This window comes from Gavialis gangeticus, unplaced genomic scaffold (assembly GCF_001723915.1).
Source record: "Gavialis gangeticus isolate Ggan-Ray unplaced genomic scaffold, GavGan_comp1, whole genome shotgun sequence".
Lineage (NCBI taxonomy): Eukaryota > Metazoa > Chordata > Crocodylia > Gavialidae > Gavialis > Gavialis gangeticus.
The window spans coordinates 15,529,063-15,550,611 of NW_017729024.1; the positions used below are offsets into that span (position 1 = coordinate 15,529,063).

At 40.9% G+C, this 21,549-nt stretch overlaps 2 protein-coding genes across 2 annotated transcripts in view; one reads left to right on the forward strand and one right to left on the reverse strand.

Annotated features, from left to right (window-relative positions):
- Positions 1 to 3,773, forward strand: part of CCNH (cyclin H) — a 23,103-nt gene extending 19,330 nt beyond the window's left edge. The window contains exons 8-9 of the mRNA XM_019516922.1: positions 257 to 317; positions 3,547 to 3,773. Of these exons, the coding sequence (XP_019372467.1) occupies positions 257 to 317; positions 3,547 to 3,585 (100 nt within the window). The 3' untranslated portion in view covers positions 3,586 to 3,773. The remainder of the gene's footprint in view (positions 1 to 256; positions 318 to 3,546) is intronic.
- A 5,945-nt stretch (positions 3,774 to 9,718) lies between these two features.
- Positions 9,719 to 21,549, reverse strand: part of RASA1 (RAS p21 protein activator 1) — a gene marked incomplete at its 5' end in the record, with an annotated part of 115,640 nt that continues 103,809 nt past the window's right edge. Inside the window, 4 exons of the mRNA XM_019518184.1 lie at positions 9,719 to 10,583; positions 12,170 to 12,304; positions 16,693 to 16,770; positions 20,445 to 20,533. Coding sequence (XP_019373729.1) covers positions 10,500 to 10,583; positions 12,170 to 12,304; positions 16,693 to 16,770; positions 20,445 to 20,533 — 386 coding nt within the window. The remainder of the gene's footprint in view (positions 10,584 to 12,169; positions 12,305 to 16,692; positions 16,771 to 20,444; positions 20,534 to 21,549) is intronic.

Here is a 21,549-nt window from a genome sequence, read left to right on the forward strand (position 1 = left end):
TTTTTTTTTTTTTTTTTTTTAAATACTAAATGTTCTTGATTGCTGTTTCATGTAGAAGGTAATACTTTGCCTTGCTACCTTGAAGCAAAGTGAAAGCAAACTCAATACTAGTGAAACTTTGCCTACGTTCCTAACTAAAAGGAAAAGACGCAACAGAAACCCAACTTAATGTCAAAGGAAAAGATGATAGTTGCGCAGATGATGTTGCTTTGAAATGACTGAATATCACATGTATAGTTCATTCTTTTTTGTGTAGAAAGAAGAGGAAAGGTTATGAAGATGATGAATATATTACCAAAAAAACAAAAATGGATGAGGTTAGTATTTGTTTGGTGAGGGGGTTGTGCACAGATGTTACATTGTCTGGTTTACAAATAGCTAACACGAATGTTGAAAAGTAATACTTTCTCTCCACTGTTACTGTAATAACTGTTCATACTTCATATATCCTGGAGCCTTTATTCCAAGTAAACATCCCAGTTGAAATTACAGTTTCAAACTTTAATTTTTTAGATGCTTGATATCTGCAGTAAGAGTAGATATGCCTTCTAACTAACTTTCTATCCATTCCCATTTCTTCCTATCTTTCACTGTTTTCCTGTTTACAAGATAGACTAATAAGGGCAAACGTTAATATATTAAGTGGAAGAAGCAAATATACACTGGATGAGGAAGCAAAACAATTGCATCTAGTTTATGTAACAGATTTGAAAAATGACCTTTCTGGGACAGAAAATTACTGAACTGTTACCTCAAGATCTTTTTTTAAAGTGCCCAATATTAGACTCATGGTACTGTATGTAACACGAAAAGTTCCACACAACAGCAGCAATGATCTGGGGCCTGTGTCCCCTCTGATTACATCAGTCTTAAGTGCTGAACTGATGTGCCATCCCTGATCATGCCAAACTGACCCGTTAGGATTGGTGGTGGTTTTGTGCGATCAATTTACATCGGTCTAAGTGTCCAATATTAGACTCCTTATTCTTTTATACGTTAAATGGTGAGATTGTGTTTAAAGTTAGCAGGTGCTAATTGTAAGGAATGTTAGTGTGTGTTTACTGTTGATCACTATTAGCACTAGTTAGTCTCATGTTTGGAGTTAATCTCTAATGTGCAGTGCTCAGACCTGCTGCTAGAGGGCTGGTGACTAGGGGTGCCTCTAAGGGGACTGCAAGCCTGCTCCATGCCTGCCCTGTATGTTGCTTGGATTGCCCCCTTCAGACCCCAGATTGTCCTACATTTATCTGGATCCAGTCCCCACCAGGCCCTGCAGCTGTCTGGCAGCTCCTTTTTCTTGTCCCTTCCCCCCTCCCTTCCTGTCCTCAACCTCTTCTCCTGTCTCCCCTTTATTTGCAGGGCTTGGTAGGGGCTGGCTCTGGGCATGCAGAGGTATGAGTTCTCCAAGCAGATGTGGTATCTGAGGGCATGGGGCATGGCTATAGATTTAAAAAAAAAAAAAAGGCTCTTACCTGCTTGAGATGATTGCTGGTCTTATAGACATTGGTATAGTGGTCTGTGGGTTTGTGGTCTGTTACCAGCCTCTTAAACCATAGATAAGCTTCAGTTTTAAAAAATAGTATGACTGCAACCTAGGAGACCAACCAGTTTTTTAGGTACACGGAGAATCATTTTTGAACAACTTTATACTTATGCTCCTTTACTCCCGGGGCGGGCAAAATACAGCCTGCAAGCTGGATCTGGATTACCAGCTAATTGGATCTGGCTTGCAGGTGAGTGCCTGTCATTTGATTACATCTGACCCACAGCTGCCCTGGTAGTGCTTGGCCTGGGGCAGCTCACACCATGTTCCCATGTGCACCTGCCCAACACCTACCAGCCAGCACCAGCCAGCATGTGCAGCTTTCTGGTGGGGCTGCTGCCTCAGCGGCCTAGGTATTGCTCAGCTCCCTCACCTCCAGCAGCTCTTCCTCCTGCCCCTGCTCTGGTCAGTAGGTAAGATGGAGATGCATTCTGGGCAGCAGGTGCCCAGCCTGGCAGGAGGAAAAGCTGCAGCCTGGCAGCTCCTGCCCCAGCACACAGGACTCCAGATCCAGGTGCCAGCCACCATGTGCCCACTTTGCCTGCCTGCAGGTGCCCACCCACATGTCCCATCCTGTCCCCGCTCTCCTCCCCGCCGCCCCACACTCTCCCACCCACAATATACAAGAGTAAGACTTTATTTTGAGATATTATGCAATCCAATCATAAATCAGGACAATATTTTTTTAATAAACATTATACTAAAAATCAAACATCTAAAATATGATTTGTTTATCTATAATTTGTTAAAATGAAATCTGACAGATTTTGTGTGTGGGCCCTTGACAGCTCGCCAAAACTCATTAAGTGGCCCTCCAGCTGAAATAATTTTCTACCCCTGATCTACTCCATTCATGTGAAGTCAGATTATTTTGGCCAGCAGAATTTTCTGGGGTTCCACCTGTACCCAGTATATCCTCCTGCTAGATATAAAAGGCAAAATGGGCTCAGTTCATTCTTACAGCCTACATGCACAAAGCGATCTCTTCAGTGCCTTTGAAGATGCTCTGAATCTTTTATGTAAATAGTAGATGTGTACTGTGTATGCTCATTCAGGTAACAGTTTTTTATCTAAAATCAGTTTTTATTGGTAGGGAGTTTCCAAATTGTTTCAGTAGCTATTATGCATGGCTCTGCACTTTAGAGATTAACACACTAACTGATGACCCTTCAAGTTTACAACAGTAAAGTGATAAGGGAGAAAGATTTGAGTGTATTGCCTAATTACTAATTTTGATGTAGTTAACTTAAATATTTTTCATGACAGAATGTGACCATTGCTTTAGCATTTATAGGTAGAATTGAAAGGTCAGATGGTAATAACCCAAACGCTACCAAAAATGTGTATGACATACTATATAGTACTTGTGGTTTATGGGTAGGTGTTGATCTGTGCTTTTAGTATAGCAATGTGTGGAGTCTACATTCTCAGAACTCATTCCTGTATAACTATAGTCTACATCAGTGGGGATCAATGTGTTTTGGCAGGTGTACCACAAATAAGCTCTGCTCCATCACCAAGTATCACTCTGATCCCCTTCCCTGCTTCTTGCCCTATTTGCAGGCTGTCCTTTTCCTGATCTGCTGTGTAGTGCACACAGTAACCACCTGTTCTACAAGGTGGTCACCCCTAGTCTACACAGTATAGTTCCAGTACAGTAGTACAATTCTACTTAGTGACAAGATTGAGTTGTATACATTTCTGAAGCTGTCAGCATAGCTGTGAATTTACTTGTAGCTTCTTAAATTTTCTTAAAGAAAAGTGATAGGTAAATTGTTTTGTTTAAATACAAAGTGTTTCCACATAGCATTTTTATAATAATATGTGCTGGCAAGTTGAGCTATTTACTTTTACTGGTAGGAAGGACCATGAATTACATACACATCCAGAGATGCAATATGTAACCTGTGCTGCACTGCTGAGATTTTTTTTGTTGTTTATAACAAAGCATACGTAACTAAATCAGCTTGAATTACCCCCCTCTCCCCTCTTTTTCATTTTAGGAAGAATGGACTGATGATGATCTTGTAGACACTCTGTAATGACACTGAGCACCACTAGAAGAATTTCAAGAATTCATTGTCATCTACTCCATGTGAAGTCTTATTTGTAAAGACTTTCACTATCAGCCAATACTGTCTTGCACTTTTCCTATTTATAGTGAAATTTAAATGTGTTTAAGTACTTCATAATAATAAAACGATTACTTTTTAAAAAATGTAAAATATTACTAAGTTGCTTGATCATGCTTTTTTCCTTTCAGATCTGAGTATGAATACAAACTTGTTCTTTATTCCTAGGGAATAACTGTATAGAAGTATCTAACTCTAGTTAGATGTCCTGTGATGTTTGCCTATACTCTATTCCAACGAGATGCAGATTTGGACTTGCCTGAAAATTGTTGCATTTGGGAGTCATTACGGACATGATAGCAAGCTCTTTTTAGAAGACCCTTCTCATCAGCGGATGTCTTGTTACATGTCCATCTCTAGGTTTAAACTGTACACAGCAGGGGTGACAAGTACCTCCTGAGACTTGGGGGGCATAATTTGTGGGTGGCAACATCAGAGCAAGCGGTGACTGCCTACAAAAGCCGTTGGCCAATCTCAGGGGGGGCCCATGCCCCCTCCTCTACCAGTTGTCTATGGTATACAGCATTCTATACTGCTGTAGCTTTTAAGTCTTTACCCATCAACTGCCTTTAAAAGGTTAAGACTTTCTACTGTTGGAGAAGTACTCTTTGTAACATTTACAGTTCATAGAACTTCTATACTTTTTTAAGTGGCAGGAAGACCTATATGCATCTTTGGTAGCCTTCTAATGGCTGAGGAAGGGCTACCATTCTTTGCCCATCAGGTGCAAGTACAAGGAGTCCAGAAACTTTGAGCTACAAGGTTGGGGGGTGGGGAGACAAGTACCTGGGGGCAGGCAAAGACTGCCGTTCAGGCCTCCCTGCTTAGAAAAGTGAAAACTACTCTTCATTTCATTTCAGAGGTACTAAGGTAGCAGTTTGCAGGTAGATCTGATCATCTTATCTGAAATCAAGTGGGTTTTGACATGGTATTTAGTTTGTTTCAGCTTGCAGTAGCAATGTAAAATCCAGTATATGCAATCATTTAAACATCATCTTTTAAGAATATCAGTCCACACGACCACCAGGCAGTAAAGTCTGCTATTAGAACAATGCTTTGCTTAAGCTGCCTGAAATAATTCAGAAGCACTGATTCAGATGATCTTTACTATTCCCGTATTCTCCCAGTGTCCTTATGGAAGCTTTTTTAAAATGGCAAATAATCTCTTGAAGGAGACTTTCAGGCTAATCTTAAATTAGGTACACTGGGCAGCTCTTGATAGAATCAGTTAAGTTGGTTGTCTTGTTGTTAGAGCAAACTTCAGTTTCTCTGATGGCAAACAAACTATGTAGGTTAGTTGCTTTGGGTGCCAGACCTTCCATTTCTTAACTGTGTTAAGCACAGCAGGTACCTGTCAACTCCCCAGGATTTCTGTGACTCAGCTGGCTGTTATGATAAAATGTTGGTAAAACAGTTTTGGAATATTCACCATGAAGGACACAGTCTGAAGCAAGGTTTAAAACTAAGGCCAACTCATGCCTTGGCTATGTGGGGCCATGAAGTGTTAATATGCAGACCCAGATTCCAGGTTCAGCTGTTGCTGCCTGAAATGTCTGGGCTTCCCCTCTCTTATCCAGCTTCTGGGGGTGGGGCCAAAGGAGGACCCAGTTGGGTGAGCTCAGAGGGACCCAGGAACTCTGCAAAGCACAGGAATGATAGATACAGCAGGGCATCTGCACCATATGGGTCCCTCCTGCACTGTAGCAGAGTCCAGAGCACAAGGATAGTGTAGGGGATTGTGTGCAGTATAGCACAGCACAGGGCCTGGGGTTACTGTGGCCTACATGGTGTGTGGCTGAGGGTTCTGCCACGTTTTGCCACTCAAGTTGGACGAGTGTGGCAGACTTCTATGGGAGCTACTTGAAGGGAGATAATACTCAACTGTTTTTTTCCTGTAGGCTAGCCAGCCTCTTTAAGACTTGGTCCCATCTGATGCTAGCTATAGCCAGGTAAGAGCTGAGTCTGATCATTTTTGTTACCATTTTATATAAAGGCCTTTGTAGCATGAACTGAACTAATGTAGCTGATGTTAACAGTGTAATAATAGTGAAATATAACCATGTTAGTTTTGTCCTGTAAGCAACTTGAAAACTCCATTTTGTATCCTTCTGCTTGACATAAGTGAATGAACTTTGCATAGCCTTTATGTATGAGTGTGTAAAAGGGTTGAATGGTGAGAGAATGGTAAGTTGCCAACCACTAACTAACTAATAAACAGCTGAAGAATCCCTTTGAAGCTCAAAGGCACAAAGGAGATAATAGAAGAAGAAGTTCTGCCAGATGGGCAACAAAAACACTCAAAGGTTAAGATATGCTGAAGACAAAAGAAGAACAACTGCAAAAACAGAAGCTGGGTATGGAAAAACCCCAAAGCACTGAAACAAAGGATGCCAATTCCTATAAAAGAACACTTTGAGAGTGCCAACTTGAGTGAGTCTCTTTCTCTGCTGCTGTTTCATCGAAGCACAGATGCATCTGTTCACCCTGCTCCAGCTGTTATCTTTAAATCATCATCTACTCAATAAGCCTGGGTTGGCCACCCTGGGCTGATATTGAGCAACTCTTGCTGGTAACTATATCTGGTGTACGTGCAGATGAAATGGTTGTTTTGTGTATGTGTATGCCTGTGTAATGATGTGTATGATGATTTGTGTGTTTGTATGAACAGTGTGCCTGAACCTCTATGTCTAACTCACATAATCAATAAACACAGCACCTTGCCTTATCCCTCTTTATAAAATCTGGCTCATGATTTGAGCATTTGGCAATTCGTGTAACACCTTTTGATGTTTTGGGCTGCATGTTTTCTGCAACTGTTTCTTTTTCATACACCACCAAATGGCTTCCTTGCATTTAATTCTGTGGTTATAAGCATAAGATGAGATGTATCTGATTCATATCTACAAGTTTTCATCAGCTACCACCTACCTCTTCCTTTAAATCTACCCACTAGTTCTACCCTTAACTCTCCATCTGCCCCTCTAAGCTTCACCTACCAAAACACACCCAAGTTACAATAGATTTAGTAGCAACTTTGCTCAGGTTCAACCCTGAATACTAAAGAAATTGTTCCCCCTTCCCCCTGACTTGTATGGTAGGTATGGGTATCCACATTGAAGTAGGAATTCACATTGTTAAAAATGCATGTACAGTTTATTTTCAAAATTTATTCTTATTCCAGAAGTTGCTTTCCAAATGCATTCCATCTGACAATCTTCATCCGTGTATGGAAGCTTATGTACAGTAGAGCTAGTTGACAAATTTATCAAAAAAGTTTACAACTGGGAGATGTCAAATTTCACGATCTTCATTTTACCTTAGGCTGCTTTATTTCCTTTCATTTCCAATATGGAAAGGGAACCACATCATTCTATGATATGCACATCCAATAATTGTTGACCAATTCTTCATAATAGTGCTGCCACCCCATCCCTCTACTTCTGTGGCTATCATCAGTTGCAGGTTTAATAATTTTTATATATTTTTAAATAAACTCTGAAAATGAATCCAACATTAATACTATATTTGTAAAGCCTACAATTTAGAAATGTCTTCAATATGTTGGATCCATGAGCTTCTAAGAGGTTACAGCCTGCATGCTTTTCTATGTCAAGAACAAGCCATTTAACTTTTGAGGTATCTAGTTTTAGAAATATGGCACAACAGACAACATACCTGACTTTGTGGGGGACTCAGGGAAATGTGCTGTGTGCGCCAGAACCTGACAAAGACATCACCAGCATTGGGACACACCTAGATGGTGTCATACTTCTCTTTAAAGCAACTTGACAAATCATGAACATAACTGTATTTACTCAAATCCCTCACCTGACTCAGCCAGAGAAAGTCTTACATTTACATTAAATACTTTACCCATCCTTGAAATGCTGATAAAAGCACTGTTTTTCAAGTCGTGGTGAGTCACTGAATACATTTAGACTTCATCTTTACTCCCACAGCTGAGCTGCATCTTTGTTCCTCATTTCCAGAGTCCTGTTTCTTCATCAGCCTTAAAATGCCTGGTAAACATCACCAAACAGGGCCCCAAACAGTTTGCCCCTTCATCTGTTGTGTATGATTACCATAACTTCCCTCCACCCATGTTAAGCCAGACCAGGTTGCCCTATGCCTCTTCTGCATATAATTTTTTGGAGGATCCCAGAACTCATGACAAGAACACCTGTTTTCAGTCATAAGGGGGATGAGGAGGGCTATTTAACACATGGATCATCTGTGGGGGTATTTAAGTACACATACTGCTGAGCTGTTGAGTCAACCTGATTTGAAACGCTGCTGGAGCCCAGCCCATTGAAAGATATGGTAAATCTTGAGTCTTTTGGCTTTGGACTAATATGATACATAGTTTGTACTATATGTTAGGTGCTAAAGTGCTGCTTAAGTGTGCTTATGAAGTACCTGGGCTAAAACTTGCAGCAGTTTCAAAAAAGGTAAAATGCACTAATTCTGTTGGTACCATATGCAAATCACTACAGTCATGTTTATTTGAATGAATAAAAAGCATTCTTGAAATTTGCTCCTCACTTTTGTGTGCTCATAGAAAGTAGGGTTTGCCACTAAGACAGGGCTACCTGACGCCCCAGATTTATTGTCCCTGCTGTAGCAGTGGGAGGGGGACAAATTCAAGACAGGCCCCCAGTAATTAGATTCTGTATCTGGAAAATGATAACATTTATAAATTTTACATATATAGAATCTAATTGCTGGGGGGTTGTCTTGTAATCAGGGTGGTCTTATATTTGAGTAATTAACTCAGTAAAATCAGCAATGTATAATTCACCATTTTCTAACAGTAAAAGGTAAAATCTGAAAAAAGTTAAAGCTATAATTTCTTAAATGCATAGTTATATTGTACCCACCCTAGGTAGCAAAAAGTGTACCGAAAATACCAATTTACTTGTTTTAACAGAATTATAGAAAAGTAGGGCTGGAAAGGACCTCAGGACTTCAGTTAGTCTAACTCCTGGCCCAAAACAAGGTCATTCCTTTCTAAACCATCCTACACAGTGTTTTATCAACCAATTATAGAGTATACCTTTCTTTTGAAATTAAGTACTAAAATGGAGAAGGCAATTACAATCACTAATTTCAAATCAAGGGTGTTCAATTGCTAAGGTTCATCAATCCAGCCTGATGCCTCCTCACCAGCTCCTCTCCCTACAGTTCTGACATACCAACATTTCCATTGGCAACAACTGCCATGTGTGTTTGCATAAATGGTGTTATAACGGACTATTTCCAATTCGCAGCACATCAATTAGCAGATCTCAAAATTGAGCACCTGGTCTTTATTTTTAGTGAAGTGCTAAGACTTAAAATAAAAAAGTGATTTTCAGCACTCATTTAAGTATTATTTAGTACTTTGCTGTACTTTCTCACACACAACACAGTCTGGGATATGAGCCACACCTTAGGCTTTAAAGATAGACTGAAGAAAAAACATTATTTCTTTGTAATACCTGAATAGCAGCAGGTAGGGAACTGAACCTGCTTACTGTTCTGCTCCTGAAGGATCATATGCAGCTTTACTTTCGCTTTAAGAGACAGAAACTGCCCTAAATGTATTTTCTTGCAAATAATGCACACTCCAAAATTTCCAACAGCTGTTTTTTGGGGAAAGAGATGCATGTTGTATACAAGAAATATGGTATATGAGAAACATTTATACAGGTATAACTCTGCCCCGCCTACATAAAGTTTGATGTTACCTACCACAGGAAACAAGCCCTAGAAGTTTCTCTCAAATTATCACTTCATCACAGTATGCAATAGTTGCCACAGATGAATGGTAAAAATTAAGGTAAGGTTGGAAAACATGAATATTTTGAAGGCAGATCATTAAGTTTGTATGCATAACCAGACCACTAAAAAGTCAGCAAACAGAGTCAGTTACCCAATTTTCATAAAGATTCTAACTAACACCATTTCTACTCCAAAATCTAATTTTTGGAATGTTTAAAATAATATCCAACTGTTATGAAAAACAATTGGGACAAACATATTGCACAAAAAACCAATCACTCTATACTTCATAAAATGGTTTAATGAATGCATGCATGTCTGATACAATGATCAATAAATTTATTCAATTCAAAATTATTTACTGTTGTAAACATTTTACAAAAGCATTATGATTTATCTGGATATACAATCCTTGATGGAAGAATTATTCAGAGTAAATCAGTGGCACATTAAAAAATAAAGCCAACCAGACTCATTCTACATACTGTCTTTCAACACGATTCCAGCAAGAGAAACAGCATGGTATAAAAAGTGTACAGCAAAGATTGTTCCTACCATAATGTCAAACTCTGGAAACTGTAAATACATATTAAAAGTGGTTGAACAGTCAAAGTCATAATTGTAACCAGTCAGAAATTACAGTAAGAAATGTTATCCAGTTATACTTAGCTGTCAAAATAATGAGTTCCTTTCCTTGTCAGTTGACTAGAATTCTTCAACAGGCAGCAAAACTTTGGCAATTGAAAGTGTTGAAAATAACTTTCAAAGTTCAAGACAGTCACAGCATTTTCTTTGTCAAAGGTGATCTGTACACCAAGGCTCAGAGGTTGTGAAAATTGGTTCCAAGTGGAAAAAAGTGCAAAACATCCTGCACAGATAGCTTAAAAAGCTGCTGGTACAATCATTAACCAACAGAATCTTTGTTTTCTTTTTGCATAGTTCACACATCACTGGGAATGTGAAAAAGGTGTGCTATTTTTGGCAAGAGCAAGAAGGAAGTGATATTGGTGTGTGTTCCCATATTGGGCATGCTGGATCCATGCAGAATTCTAGGTAGAAAGCTGCTACCTGATGTTATTAGACACTGAATACTGATTCTGTTTTTGTTGAAGCAGTTCTGTAATAGCCAGAAGCTTCTTAAGAACATGCTGCGGAAAGAAAGTCAAAATTAATAAAATTATGCATAAACAAGTAGGAAAAATTTATATTGGAAAACCAATTTTTTTCACGCGTCTTTCAATTGTAACTATGTATGCAGTTTCACATTAGTATGCATGAGTGCTATTATGTCATTTAATTGAAGAATGGAATTGGTCTGATTCCTTACAAGCATGATTCTAAAGAAAGTTTGTCTCAGTGACTGTACCAAAGGTAGTAAATTAAAATTTTTTTTAAATTCAGAAATGACTGGTCTTGCCACTCCAGCCTGGGAACTGGAAGTCAAAGTGAGCTGTTTCCTTCTTACATTAATTAAATAGCACAGAATCTGCAAACTTAAAACTCTTTTCTTAGTTATATCAGAAGTAGAATTTAACTGGGCAGTTTAAAGATAATTTAATGCAGAAGAATCAGAATACAGTCCACCTTTTCCTTGTGTTGACTCCACAAAGGCTAAGAGGAATTTAAAATGATCAATAAAAACCTGATTTGGTCACTGAAATTACCAGATACAACTGAATGCATGCAGATTATGCTGAGAAGGTCCAGCTTTTTACTTACTAATTGTTCACAGTCTAGTCCTGAGTTTGCAAAATCAGAAAATGGCCTGTAACATTTAGAACTGATTTATATTTAAACTACCTCACTGTAATTCTTAACTGTCACATCTTTTACTTCCTCCATAACAAACAGAGGTTTAGAGAATTTATCTCAATAACGATCTGAACTTCAGTTAGAGGAATACAAAAACATCAAAGAGAAAATACTGCCTGCATAACTGTTAAATATTTCAAAATTTCTCAAAAACAATCCTTTGTCTGACACCTGTTTTGAACTATATTAATTTAAGTAGACTAAAAACCAAACAAACCTGGCCCCTAATCTATGGCTATGTAACACTACCCTGGTTATGAAAACTTTACAAACCCTACCTTGTCAATTCAACCATTGGTAACACATATCAGAGATATACCTGCCCTAGAGTGGCTTAACTTTAAGCTGCCTAAAGTGTGCTTAAAACTAGCTGCAGGTGTTAATGTGTAGACAATCCAGGGGTTAAGAGCTCCAGGAGCTTCCTAAAAACAATGTGCAACAAAGCCCTAAACAGAACATGGTTTGAAGCCCAGAGATCATTCTCTTAGTAGACCAGAAAATCTTGCTAATGCTGTTTCCAAACTGAATGCGCTTCAAAAAGCAAAAATGAAGTAGTGGTTAAAAGGTAACAAAACCAAGAAATTCACTAGTCCATCTAAGAAAAATCTAGATCTCACACCAGAACCATTAAAACATATCACGTGGGAAACATTCTAGGATACAGGCCTCTTGTAGGCACTTTAAATGGCTTCAGGCTCTGTTGTAAAAACAGTCAATCACGAGAAATTAAAAAACAAGAAACATTTACTTTTGCATCTACCTCATCCCCACTATACTAATGAAATGTTCCTATTTGTAAATATTTGTCCTTACTACAGCCATGCTAAAATCATCAAATAAACAATACTTAAAGTTCAGTTAGGACTGAGAACCAAAAAACAATAATCTTTTGAGTCTACATATTTTCTACAGCAACTCTTACCTGCATTACGCCTCGCTCATTACTGAGTGTCCGAAGCTCATCTGAATGTGCCACACAAATCTCGTGCAAGGCTGCCAGATCACGAGACATGTCAGTTCTAGAATGTTCTATAGTGTCTGGCAGTTCAGGTACATTCTTTAACAAGAATTATAAAAAAGACATGTTTAGCATTGCTATTCATACAGTAGAAAAGCAAAATCACCTTACCCTTCTAAGGAAACTGTAAAACTGTGAAGTTTGACACTACTGATGTTGAAAATAGTTACAACATAATATGCAGCATAATATTCTTAGTCAAACAAGTCTTCTATCCACGATCCCTGACCAAGTCAAACAAGTCTTCTACCCATGGTTCCTCCTCCTTCACTAGTAATATTTTGCTTTTACAAAAGACTAAACAATTACAAAAGTTGTTACAGAATACTTCTATTTTGCATTTCCTGGCCTTAATATGGATGTTCCACTGTTATAGATCACTAATATATTGTCTTCTCTTCTAGCTAAGACAACAGCCTAGCTGTTATCCAGTGTTGTTGCTCCCACTTTGATTTGACCAGCAAGAGATACTATGAGAGATATTTTCCTCCTCCTTTCCTGAAGACAAATAATTCATATTTTTTTCTATATTTGGATATCTCAACAGCAAAAATGGGAAAGCAGAACTTAACTGTCAAGTTAATGACTATAGTAAATGGACAAGATTTACACTAATCATGTTAATATTATGTGCAATTACAAGTGAATATGTACATTTTAAGAAATTAAAATCAGAGGATCAAAGTATTTAGATAGGGACAATTAAAGGCAGCTGGTTGCCCCTAACTGGAATAAGATGATGGTCACCTAATAATGCATCCTTTTGTAAGCAGCAATTTCAATGTACTGTGTATCACAAATAATTTAAGATACCTTACTAGGTTCATTATTTAGGCTTCAACCTCAGGAAAACATATTTACACTACGAAAAACTTGAGTAGCTTAAATTTTTGCTTTTCTGAATCAAGCCTTTAACACTGTGGATGGGTGCAGACATTACACATATACCATTATAAGCAACTGGAAACCAGTCTAAACCTGTAACAGAACAGAAGTTCAGCACACAAACTGGTTTAAAAAGGGCAGAAACTGGTCTAAGATAGACCTGAACGGGTATAGTATCAGAGTTAATTGGCTTAACTAATTTCTGGACTCAAATTAGGTTGCAGTCTCCCAGCATCCCAGGTGCCTTTGGGGGTCCTGCTCCCCTCTGCCTTGGAGGGCTACATGCAACCTCAACTGCACTTGTCTGCTCTGTTCATGTACCAGGCAGCCTCTGCCCCAGAGCTGTCACAGGGCCTGAATGCAGCCAGCAGAAGCTGAGCAGCAGGGGTGGGATGGGAGTATGGAGGCCCCTCAAGCCTGGCCTCAGCCTCCCGATATTCAAGTAAGCACAGATGAGGTGGTAGGGGGGGCCGCATGTAGAGAGGGGGCTCCATCCCCTTCATGTCTCCCCCTGCTAGGCTGTCCAGCTTGGCTGACAGCCCCACACAGCTCTTATGGCTCCTGCTTACCTATGCCAACTGAGCCGAGCAACTGGGGGAGAACACAGGCCCCCACCATGCAGACCTGGCCCCAGTCTGCCCAGTCCCGAGCAAGCACAGCTTGCCCCCTCCCCACCACTGACAGCTGGAGAGAGAGGCCATGCTGGGAGGCGTGTGGGAGTGCTTCCACCTTCTGGCCTTAGCCAGTGCAGGCATCTGCATGCCCCACCCCCACCAAAGGGCAAATGTGCGTTCTATTTCCTCCCAATCCAACCTAAACAACTTAAAGAACCCTGCCTAGGTTTGATCAATTCTGCCTCGGGCTTTCTGAATGCCTGCACCTAGCCTGAGAGAGTCATAGTTTAGAAAAGTAGTATATTATATGCAATTCCTTTTCTGTTACAACAGCTGCATATATGCTGATGGTAATTTACCCTGTTTAACTTGAAGTAGAATATAAAAAAAACCCCAAAAGCCTAAAAATAATAAACAGTACCACAAAACTACCGTAGTAACTTAAAATTCAAGTTTTATTTTTTTGGGGATCAGACTTGCCAATCTCTCCTAGACCCACTGAGTAAGCAAGTATGAGTCTACTGGTATGAGCCACTATTCTCTTTTGAAGCGTGGTTCTCTGTTCTGCAGAAAAATAAGAAGGTACCGGGTAACATGGGGCCTCTGCAGGACATGCTAGGAAATCTGGTCATCGCACCAGACAGCAAAGCTAACCTATTTAAAAATTTCTTTGCCTCCATTTTTCTGAGCAGGGACTGGATCACCCTCCCCACCAGGACCCCCGTAGGACCCAGGGGAGGCACATCCAGGCCCAGGGTCGGTGAGGGCCTAGTCAGGGAACTTCTGGAGGGACTGGACATATATAAAATCATTAAGTCCTGACGATCTCCACCCCAGACTGCTGAGGGAATTAGCAGAGGTCATTGCAGGACCCCTGGCACAGCTTTATGAGCACTCATGGTGCTCTGGCAAGGTGCCAGAGGACTGGAAAAGGGCCAATGTGGTTCCCATTTTCAAAAAAGGGAGGAAGGAGGACCCAGGAAACTATAGGCCAGTCAGTTTTACCTCGGTCCTGGGTAAGCTTTTTGAGATAATTATCCTGGCACATGTCCGCGAAGGGCCAGCAGGGTAAATTATGCTTAGGGGCAATCAACATGGGTTCATTAGAGGCAGATCCTGTCAGACCAACCCGGTGGCCTTCTATGACCAGGTCACAAAATCCTTAGATGAAGATGTAGCAGTGGATGTAGTCTTTCTGGATTTTAAGAAGGCCTTCAACACTGTCTCTCACCCCATTCTCATTAAAAAACTAGGAGACTGTTTTGTCGACAGATACACAATCAAATGGGTCACTAGCTGGCTGAAAGACCTCACCCAGAGAGTGGTGGTGGATGGGTCTTATTTGACCTGGAGGGATGTGGGCAGTGGGGTCCCCCAGGGCTCAGTCCTCAGGTCTGCACCGTTCAACATCTTCATCAGTGACTTGGATGAGGGGGTAAAAAGTACCTTGTTCAAATTTGCAGCGGTAGACATAGTCCTTCTGGACTTTAGGAAGGCCTTCGACACTGTCTCTCACCCCATTCTCATCAAAAAATTGGGCGACTGTGGCATCAATGCCTACACAGTCAGATGGGTCGCAAATTGGCTAGAGGGCCACACCCAGAGAGTGGTGGTGGATGGGTCGTTTTCGACCTGGAGGGGTGTGGGCAGTGGGGTTCCCCAGGGCTCAGTCTTCAGGCCCGCACTGTTCAACATCTTCATCAGTGACTTGGACAAGGGGGTGAAAAGCACCTTGTTCAAGTTGGCGGATGACACTAAGATGTGGGGGAGAAGTGGACACGTTAGAAGGGAGGGACAGGCTTCAGCTAGACCTATATGGGTTACAAGGGTGGGCGGATGAGAATAGGATGGGTTTCAATACTGACAAGTGCAAGGTACTGCACCTGAGGAGAAAGAAATAGCAGCATAGCTTTAGGCTGGGGAACTCTCTTCTTGGCAGCACAGAGGCAGAAAAGGATCTTGGAGTCATCATTGACTCCAAGATGAACATGGGTCGGCAGTGTGAGGATGTGATCAGTAGGGCCAACCGCACCTTGTCATGCATCCACAGATGCATCACAAGCAGGTTCAAGGAGGTGATCCTCCTTCTCTGTGCGACACTGGTCAGGCTGCAGTTGAAGTACTGCATCCAGTTCTGGGCGCCGCACTTCAGGAGGGATGTGGACAACATGGAGAGGGTCCAGAGGAGGGCCACCCGCATGATCAGGGAGAAGCATGGCAGGCCCTACGAGAAGAAGCTGAAGGACCTGAACCTGTTCAGCCTCCAGAAGAGAAGGCTGAGGGGGGATCTAGTGGCCATTTACAAACTAGTCAGGGGGGACCAATAGGCACTGGGGTAGTCCCTGTTCCCTCGAGCACTACCAGGGGTAACAAGGAATAATGGTCACAAGCTGGCAAAGGGCAGATTCATGCTAGATATCAAGAGGTGTTACTTCCCAGTTAGGGCAGCTAGGGTCTGGAACCAACTTCCAAGAGAAGTGGTGCTGGCTCCTACTCTGGGGGTCTTTAAGCGGAAGCTAGATGAACACCTTGCTGGGGTCATTTAACCATAGTACTCTTTCCTGCCATGGCACGGGGTCGGACTTGAAGATCTGCTCAGGCCCCTTCCGACCCTACCAACTATGAAACTACGTTTGATTCCGTTCATATCTGTAATGCCATTCTACTGCACACAGGCTGGCATGAGTACAGTAAATATCACATGTTACATTAAGTAATAAGATCAACAAGATTTCTTTCTATCAACACCAAGACCTTAACAGGTAAATTGTAAGCTAAAATGCTCACTAAATTGGGGTATTTCAGATGAGGCAGAAGTTGCTGGATTTAAGAGCCAGTTAATGAGGTCCTTTAAGATGAAGTTACTAGTCTGTCACGTGTTTCCTACATATGCATCTAACTTCCAATGTAGAGAGCACGCACTCTTACCCCAAGTTCATCTAAGAACATGATCATGCGATGTTTGTTGCTTTTGATGAATGGATTTACCCCCTCCATGTACGGCTCCTAAAATTTAAAAAAGCAGCATGTAATAGATATCAATTTAGTAGTCACATCTGCCTACTATATAATGCAATAGCTAGTATCTCTCATTCTATTTCTGGTTCTTCCTCAGGGTGGATACTCTAGGTCAGTGGCTCTCAGCTTTTTCTGCACCAGGAACTCTGCCAGCCTGCAAGGGGAAACCTGTGGTTTCCCATATTTTTTGCCTTTAAATGTGCACACAATTGCAATAATACTGGAATGCACCTTAGGGGCCTAATATTTGGTCTTTTCCTTTTAATAACAGTTAAATTTCAAATTATTTTTCAGTGTTATTTCTTCCTCATGTATAAAAGGGTCTCTGAAATCAGACCATCAGGCATAGCAGCTCTGATCTCTTAGTGATGCAATGGAAAACCTCACAAAGTTGTTGATACTCTAAGACCTTGGAAAAGTAAACTCTCAATCCTGACTCCAGTCAACCCCAGACAGAAAGGAATACAAGTTGTACAGCAATATGAAGCAGCACTTGAAGTAAATAGGAGAAAAGCCGCTCTCCAAATGAGAACAGAAGTCAGTAGCCTCTCTCAGCTATTTCTAGGACTTCCAAAAAAGCTTGCCTAAAGTCTGAAAGACGAATTGGTGTCTCAATTTGGAAGCAAATAGCTATCAGTAGTTCTGATAAAAATGTAAGCAATGGATGCTGTCCAGATAAGGTGCTCTACAGAGCTATTTAAGAATTACAATTGTCCTCTTTCCACTCTTAAGCAATCCATGGAAATGCCAGGATATTTTCAATCATCATGTCACAGCTAGCAATGCATTCTGTTCCACCTTTTTTTTCCCACATCAGGCAAGAGAACAAACAGATCAGGGCTCACTCCAAAATCTTAATACTTTTTTAACGGAGGCTTAATTTCACTTGCTACTTTAACATCTGGAGACATTATTTTGTATGGGAATAGCAAGCCAAATCAGTCATTGCCATTTTATCTGGCAAGTGCTTAACAAGTCTTTTGCAGGTTCTTAATGGTATACATACTTGTTTTATGAGGAATGACATTCTTTACTTTTTTGGAAACAACTTTTTTCATTAGGACTCTGTACAGAGTGAAGGCTGAAATCCTTTTTCTAGAACATTTTAGATTCATCTAAGGAAAATCATGGTCTCTGGAATAACAACAGGTGCCTTCTGTGGTTGCAGAGTTAAGTTTCTGATCTCTACATGCACTGCTTATGGAAAAAGGCAAGGCAGACCAAATGAAACTGGAAACTGCCCTAAGAAATACCACAACTGAGTTTGGTAGTCTGGTGACTGACCATTTTGTACCATGAAACACCACTGAAGTTCCCCAAGGTCTATGATCCAAGATGTGGTGGACCATGGACTCTTACAAGATTGGATAACATCTTAGCTAAGTGCCTTCCTGCTCTTTCTACTGCTTCTTAGACCTATACAAAAACAGACAGGAGAGTGCAAGTAGTGATGTTACTTATGCCTTTCTTGACTGAAAAGGCCACTCTTGGGCCTGAGTACTTAGCACTGGACCTTCTGGTGCTCTAACCCAGTCGTCTCCAAACTTTTTTGATTGCGCACCCCTATCAGTAAAAAAATTTTTGAGCACGCGCCCCCAATATATGTATATTTATATAAATATAAATAGAAGTTCTAATATTTTCTTCCTGCACTCCAACGGATTGCCTTGCGTACCCCCTGGGGTACGCACACCCCCCTTTGGAGACCACTGCTCTAACCAACAAAGACAGTACTCCATTCAGCACTGGACAGGTTCAAAATGGATTTATGGATGAATATTACCTCTGTCACAGCTTGTAAAAAGGATTAATGGAATTTATTTGGCTCTACCTGCCTAAACAATGACCATAATTAAACTATGGCAAATAAGTCACTTATAACCTTGAGTTCCTCCAAGAGTCTTGCTGTAGTTGTTTAAATGTCTAAGCCGGGGTGGGCAATTATTTTGGCCAGACAGCTGCTTAACAAGTTCTGGTTATCTGTCAATGGCTGCAAAGTTAGCTCCCGCCCTGCCCCACCCCACCTCCTGGTTGCCATCTTAGGACTGGAAGTCCCACTCCTAACCCCTGACTGTTGCCACCTGAAGTCCCTCCCCTTGCCCCAGAGGTACTCCTTTTGGGAGGCGAGGGGAGAGGACTGCCATCTTGGAACCAGAAAAAACAACAAAAAAACAAGTCATATACTAAATAAATAAAACTACTATAACATTTTTTATTTTTAAAAATGTCCTGATTTATGTGCATTTGCATAGTGTATATAGAGATGATTGCATAAAAGCTCAAAACAGTTTTACTCTAGTATATTGTGTGTGGCAAAGGAAGGATAGGGTATTTCAGGTGTGGGTCGGGGGAGTGGTTGCGAGTGCGTGGCAGGGTGTGGGGAAGTGTGGGAGGGGTCCTTGGAGTCCCTGAAGTGTGCAAGTCCCCGGAGCGACCAGTCCTGCACGGCCCCAAAGCATGCAGCTCCCATTCTCCCCACCAAGGGTCCCTTACCTGAATTTCTGTGCTCACAGGGAGGGAGGGCTGGGAAACAGTCATAGGGTTGCCAGGCAAAAGCCTCCACCAGGCAGAAGCTTCTCATCTTTAGCACCCCCTACCTTGAAGCTAGGGGCAGGTCAGGCCAGGCTGGCATCGGGGCTGGTTGCTTAGCAACCAGAGCTATACTTCCTGTATGGAGGCACTGGCTTCCCGAGGGGCAGCCAAGGGCTAGGGCCCATGATCATTCTTTTGGCTCATAGAGGGGCCCTGTGGCCCGGATGGAATCGTCTGGCAGGCCAGATCTGGCCCATGGGCTAAGCTAAAGCGTAAGTCCCTATATCATGTTATTGACAAGAAAGTTTTCTTTTGCCTTTTTTTTTTTAAACAAATCCTGTTAATAGTCATTAAAGACACAAGGTCACAGAGCATGTTACTGTAACCTCATCCCATTCCTTACAGTACTAGCCACAATGAATCTGGAGATGGGCTTATACATCAATCTGTTAAAGTATTGTACTTTGAATTCAGACAACCAGCACAGATTTAATTCCCAAAGTAAATAACAGCCAGTCATTGGAGTGTAGGGAGAGTGTCTATGTATGCACAATGTCCCAATCCCATAGTCTGCAATAAGATGTAGTTGTTTGCCTCCCCAACCCAAAGCATATAGCACAATATAAATATCTCAGAAAAGTACTGAAAATAGAATACCAGATTATTCAGACTAGAAATGTTCTCAGCTGGAGGAAATTTCAGCAAGCAAGACATTCCTCTACTAGAAGTGACAGACAGGTCTGGTCCTGCCCCCAAGCTCCAAGTAAACTGACCCACTCACTGTAATGGATATTTTAGCCTTGGCACAAGGACAAAAGGAAATTTTCAAGTACTTCTAAGCTTTCTTTTCCTCTGCAAATGGGAGCTAGTAACTGCAGAAAAACAAGAACTTATCCACGTTTGAAATCATAAAGGGCACTCATCTGTTTTTTGGGGAGGAGGAAAAAGAAGTCTTGTACCTCTAAAACATTTTATAGTTTAGTTATGATGTTAGGTCATGTTGACAGAATGACTTTACACATTACAATATGACTCATCAAATGAAAAGTTACAAATGTTGTAACATACATTACTTGATAAAGATTTAGCATTCCTTAACTGTATAAATCTATTTAAATACACTAATTCACCTTAGCTCCAAACTCAACCAAATTTGCTAAGTTCTGCACAGACTTGGCGACCAGCGTCAGTGTTCTTGCAGCAGTAGGGGAAGGGGAATCTGAAATATAATGATTAAATGCAATCAATTTAATCTAAAACAACAGTAGAAACAGCAAAAAAGTATATTCAATAGTCATACAGTTCAGTCATTATAAACAAAGTAATGATTCAGCAGAAAACTTATGACAATTGGTAAAGTCTGTTTTTTTAATTAAGACAAGGTCCCTTGGGTAAATAGTTGGAAAAATTGTTCTTTGCAAGCTTTCGGGTACAAACAACCCTTCTTCAGGTATATTGAGAGTCTGATGGTTAAATTAAATTAAACATTTTATGAAATTCAAAAGAAAGGGCATACAGAAGGACATACAAAGTTCACATACCAAATTTCCTAAAACAATGAATATACTATTCATGTGCATGAAAAAGGAACACGATTACTGGAAAATCTGAGTTTTTGTGAATTAACTCAAAAAAAATCTTTCCACAAAAATATTGAAATACATTAATTATAGCATCATGCTTCTCTAAATTCATCAAATATTTCAATTTTAAAATATACTGAATGAGAATTAAGGCTACATCTCTTTCCTTTCATTATACATATACTAATGATCATGCACATTCGACTACTAAGTTAAAATTAACAAGCCCTGCCATTTCCTTCTAATGGAAGAGGAACACAAATTCACTAGTTTTTATCTGAATGTATGTGGTAAACTAGTGTATATTACACAGGCAAACATACTTATAAGACAATCTCTATAACAAGCCATCAAGATTTCCTTATGCCTATCCCACTGCTACCTACCAAAATCAAGGAGGCAGACAGCCAAATTCACAGACCAATTATGGGCTGTCCACCATTTTCACAGGCTTATTCTGGCAGTCCCCCTGATGCCTCTAATTGGCCAAGGGGTCCCAATGGTCCTGTCCCTTTCCACTGATTGGTCAAGGGCTGTCCACCATGCGGCCCCACCCCTCTGATGACTGGCCACCCCTCGGATGACTGCCCAAGAGGGGTGGGGTCACATGATGGGCAGTCCTCTCAGCCAATCAGTGGTAAAGGGGGGGGGG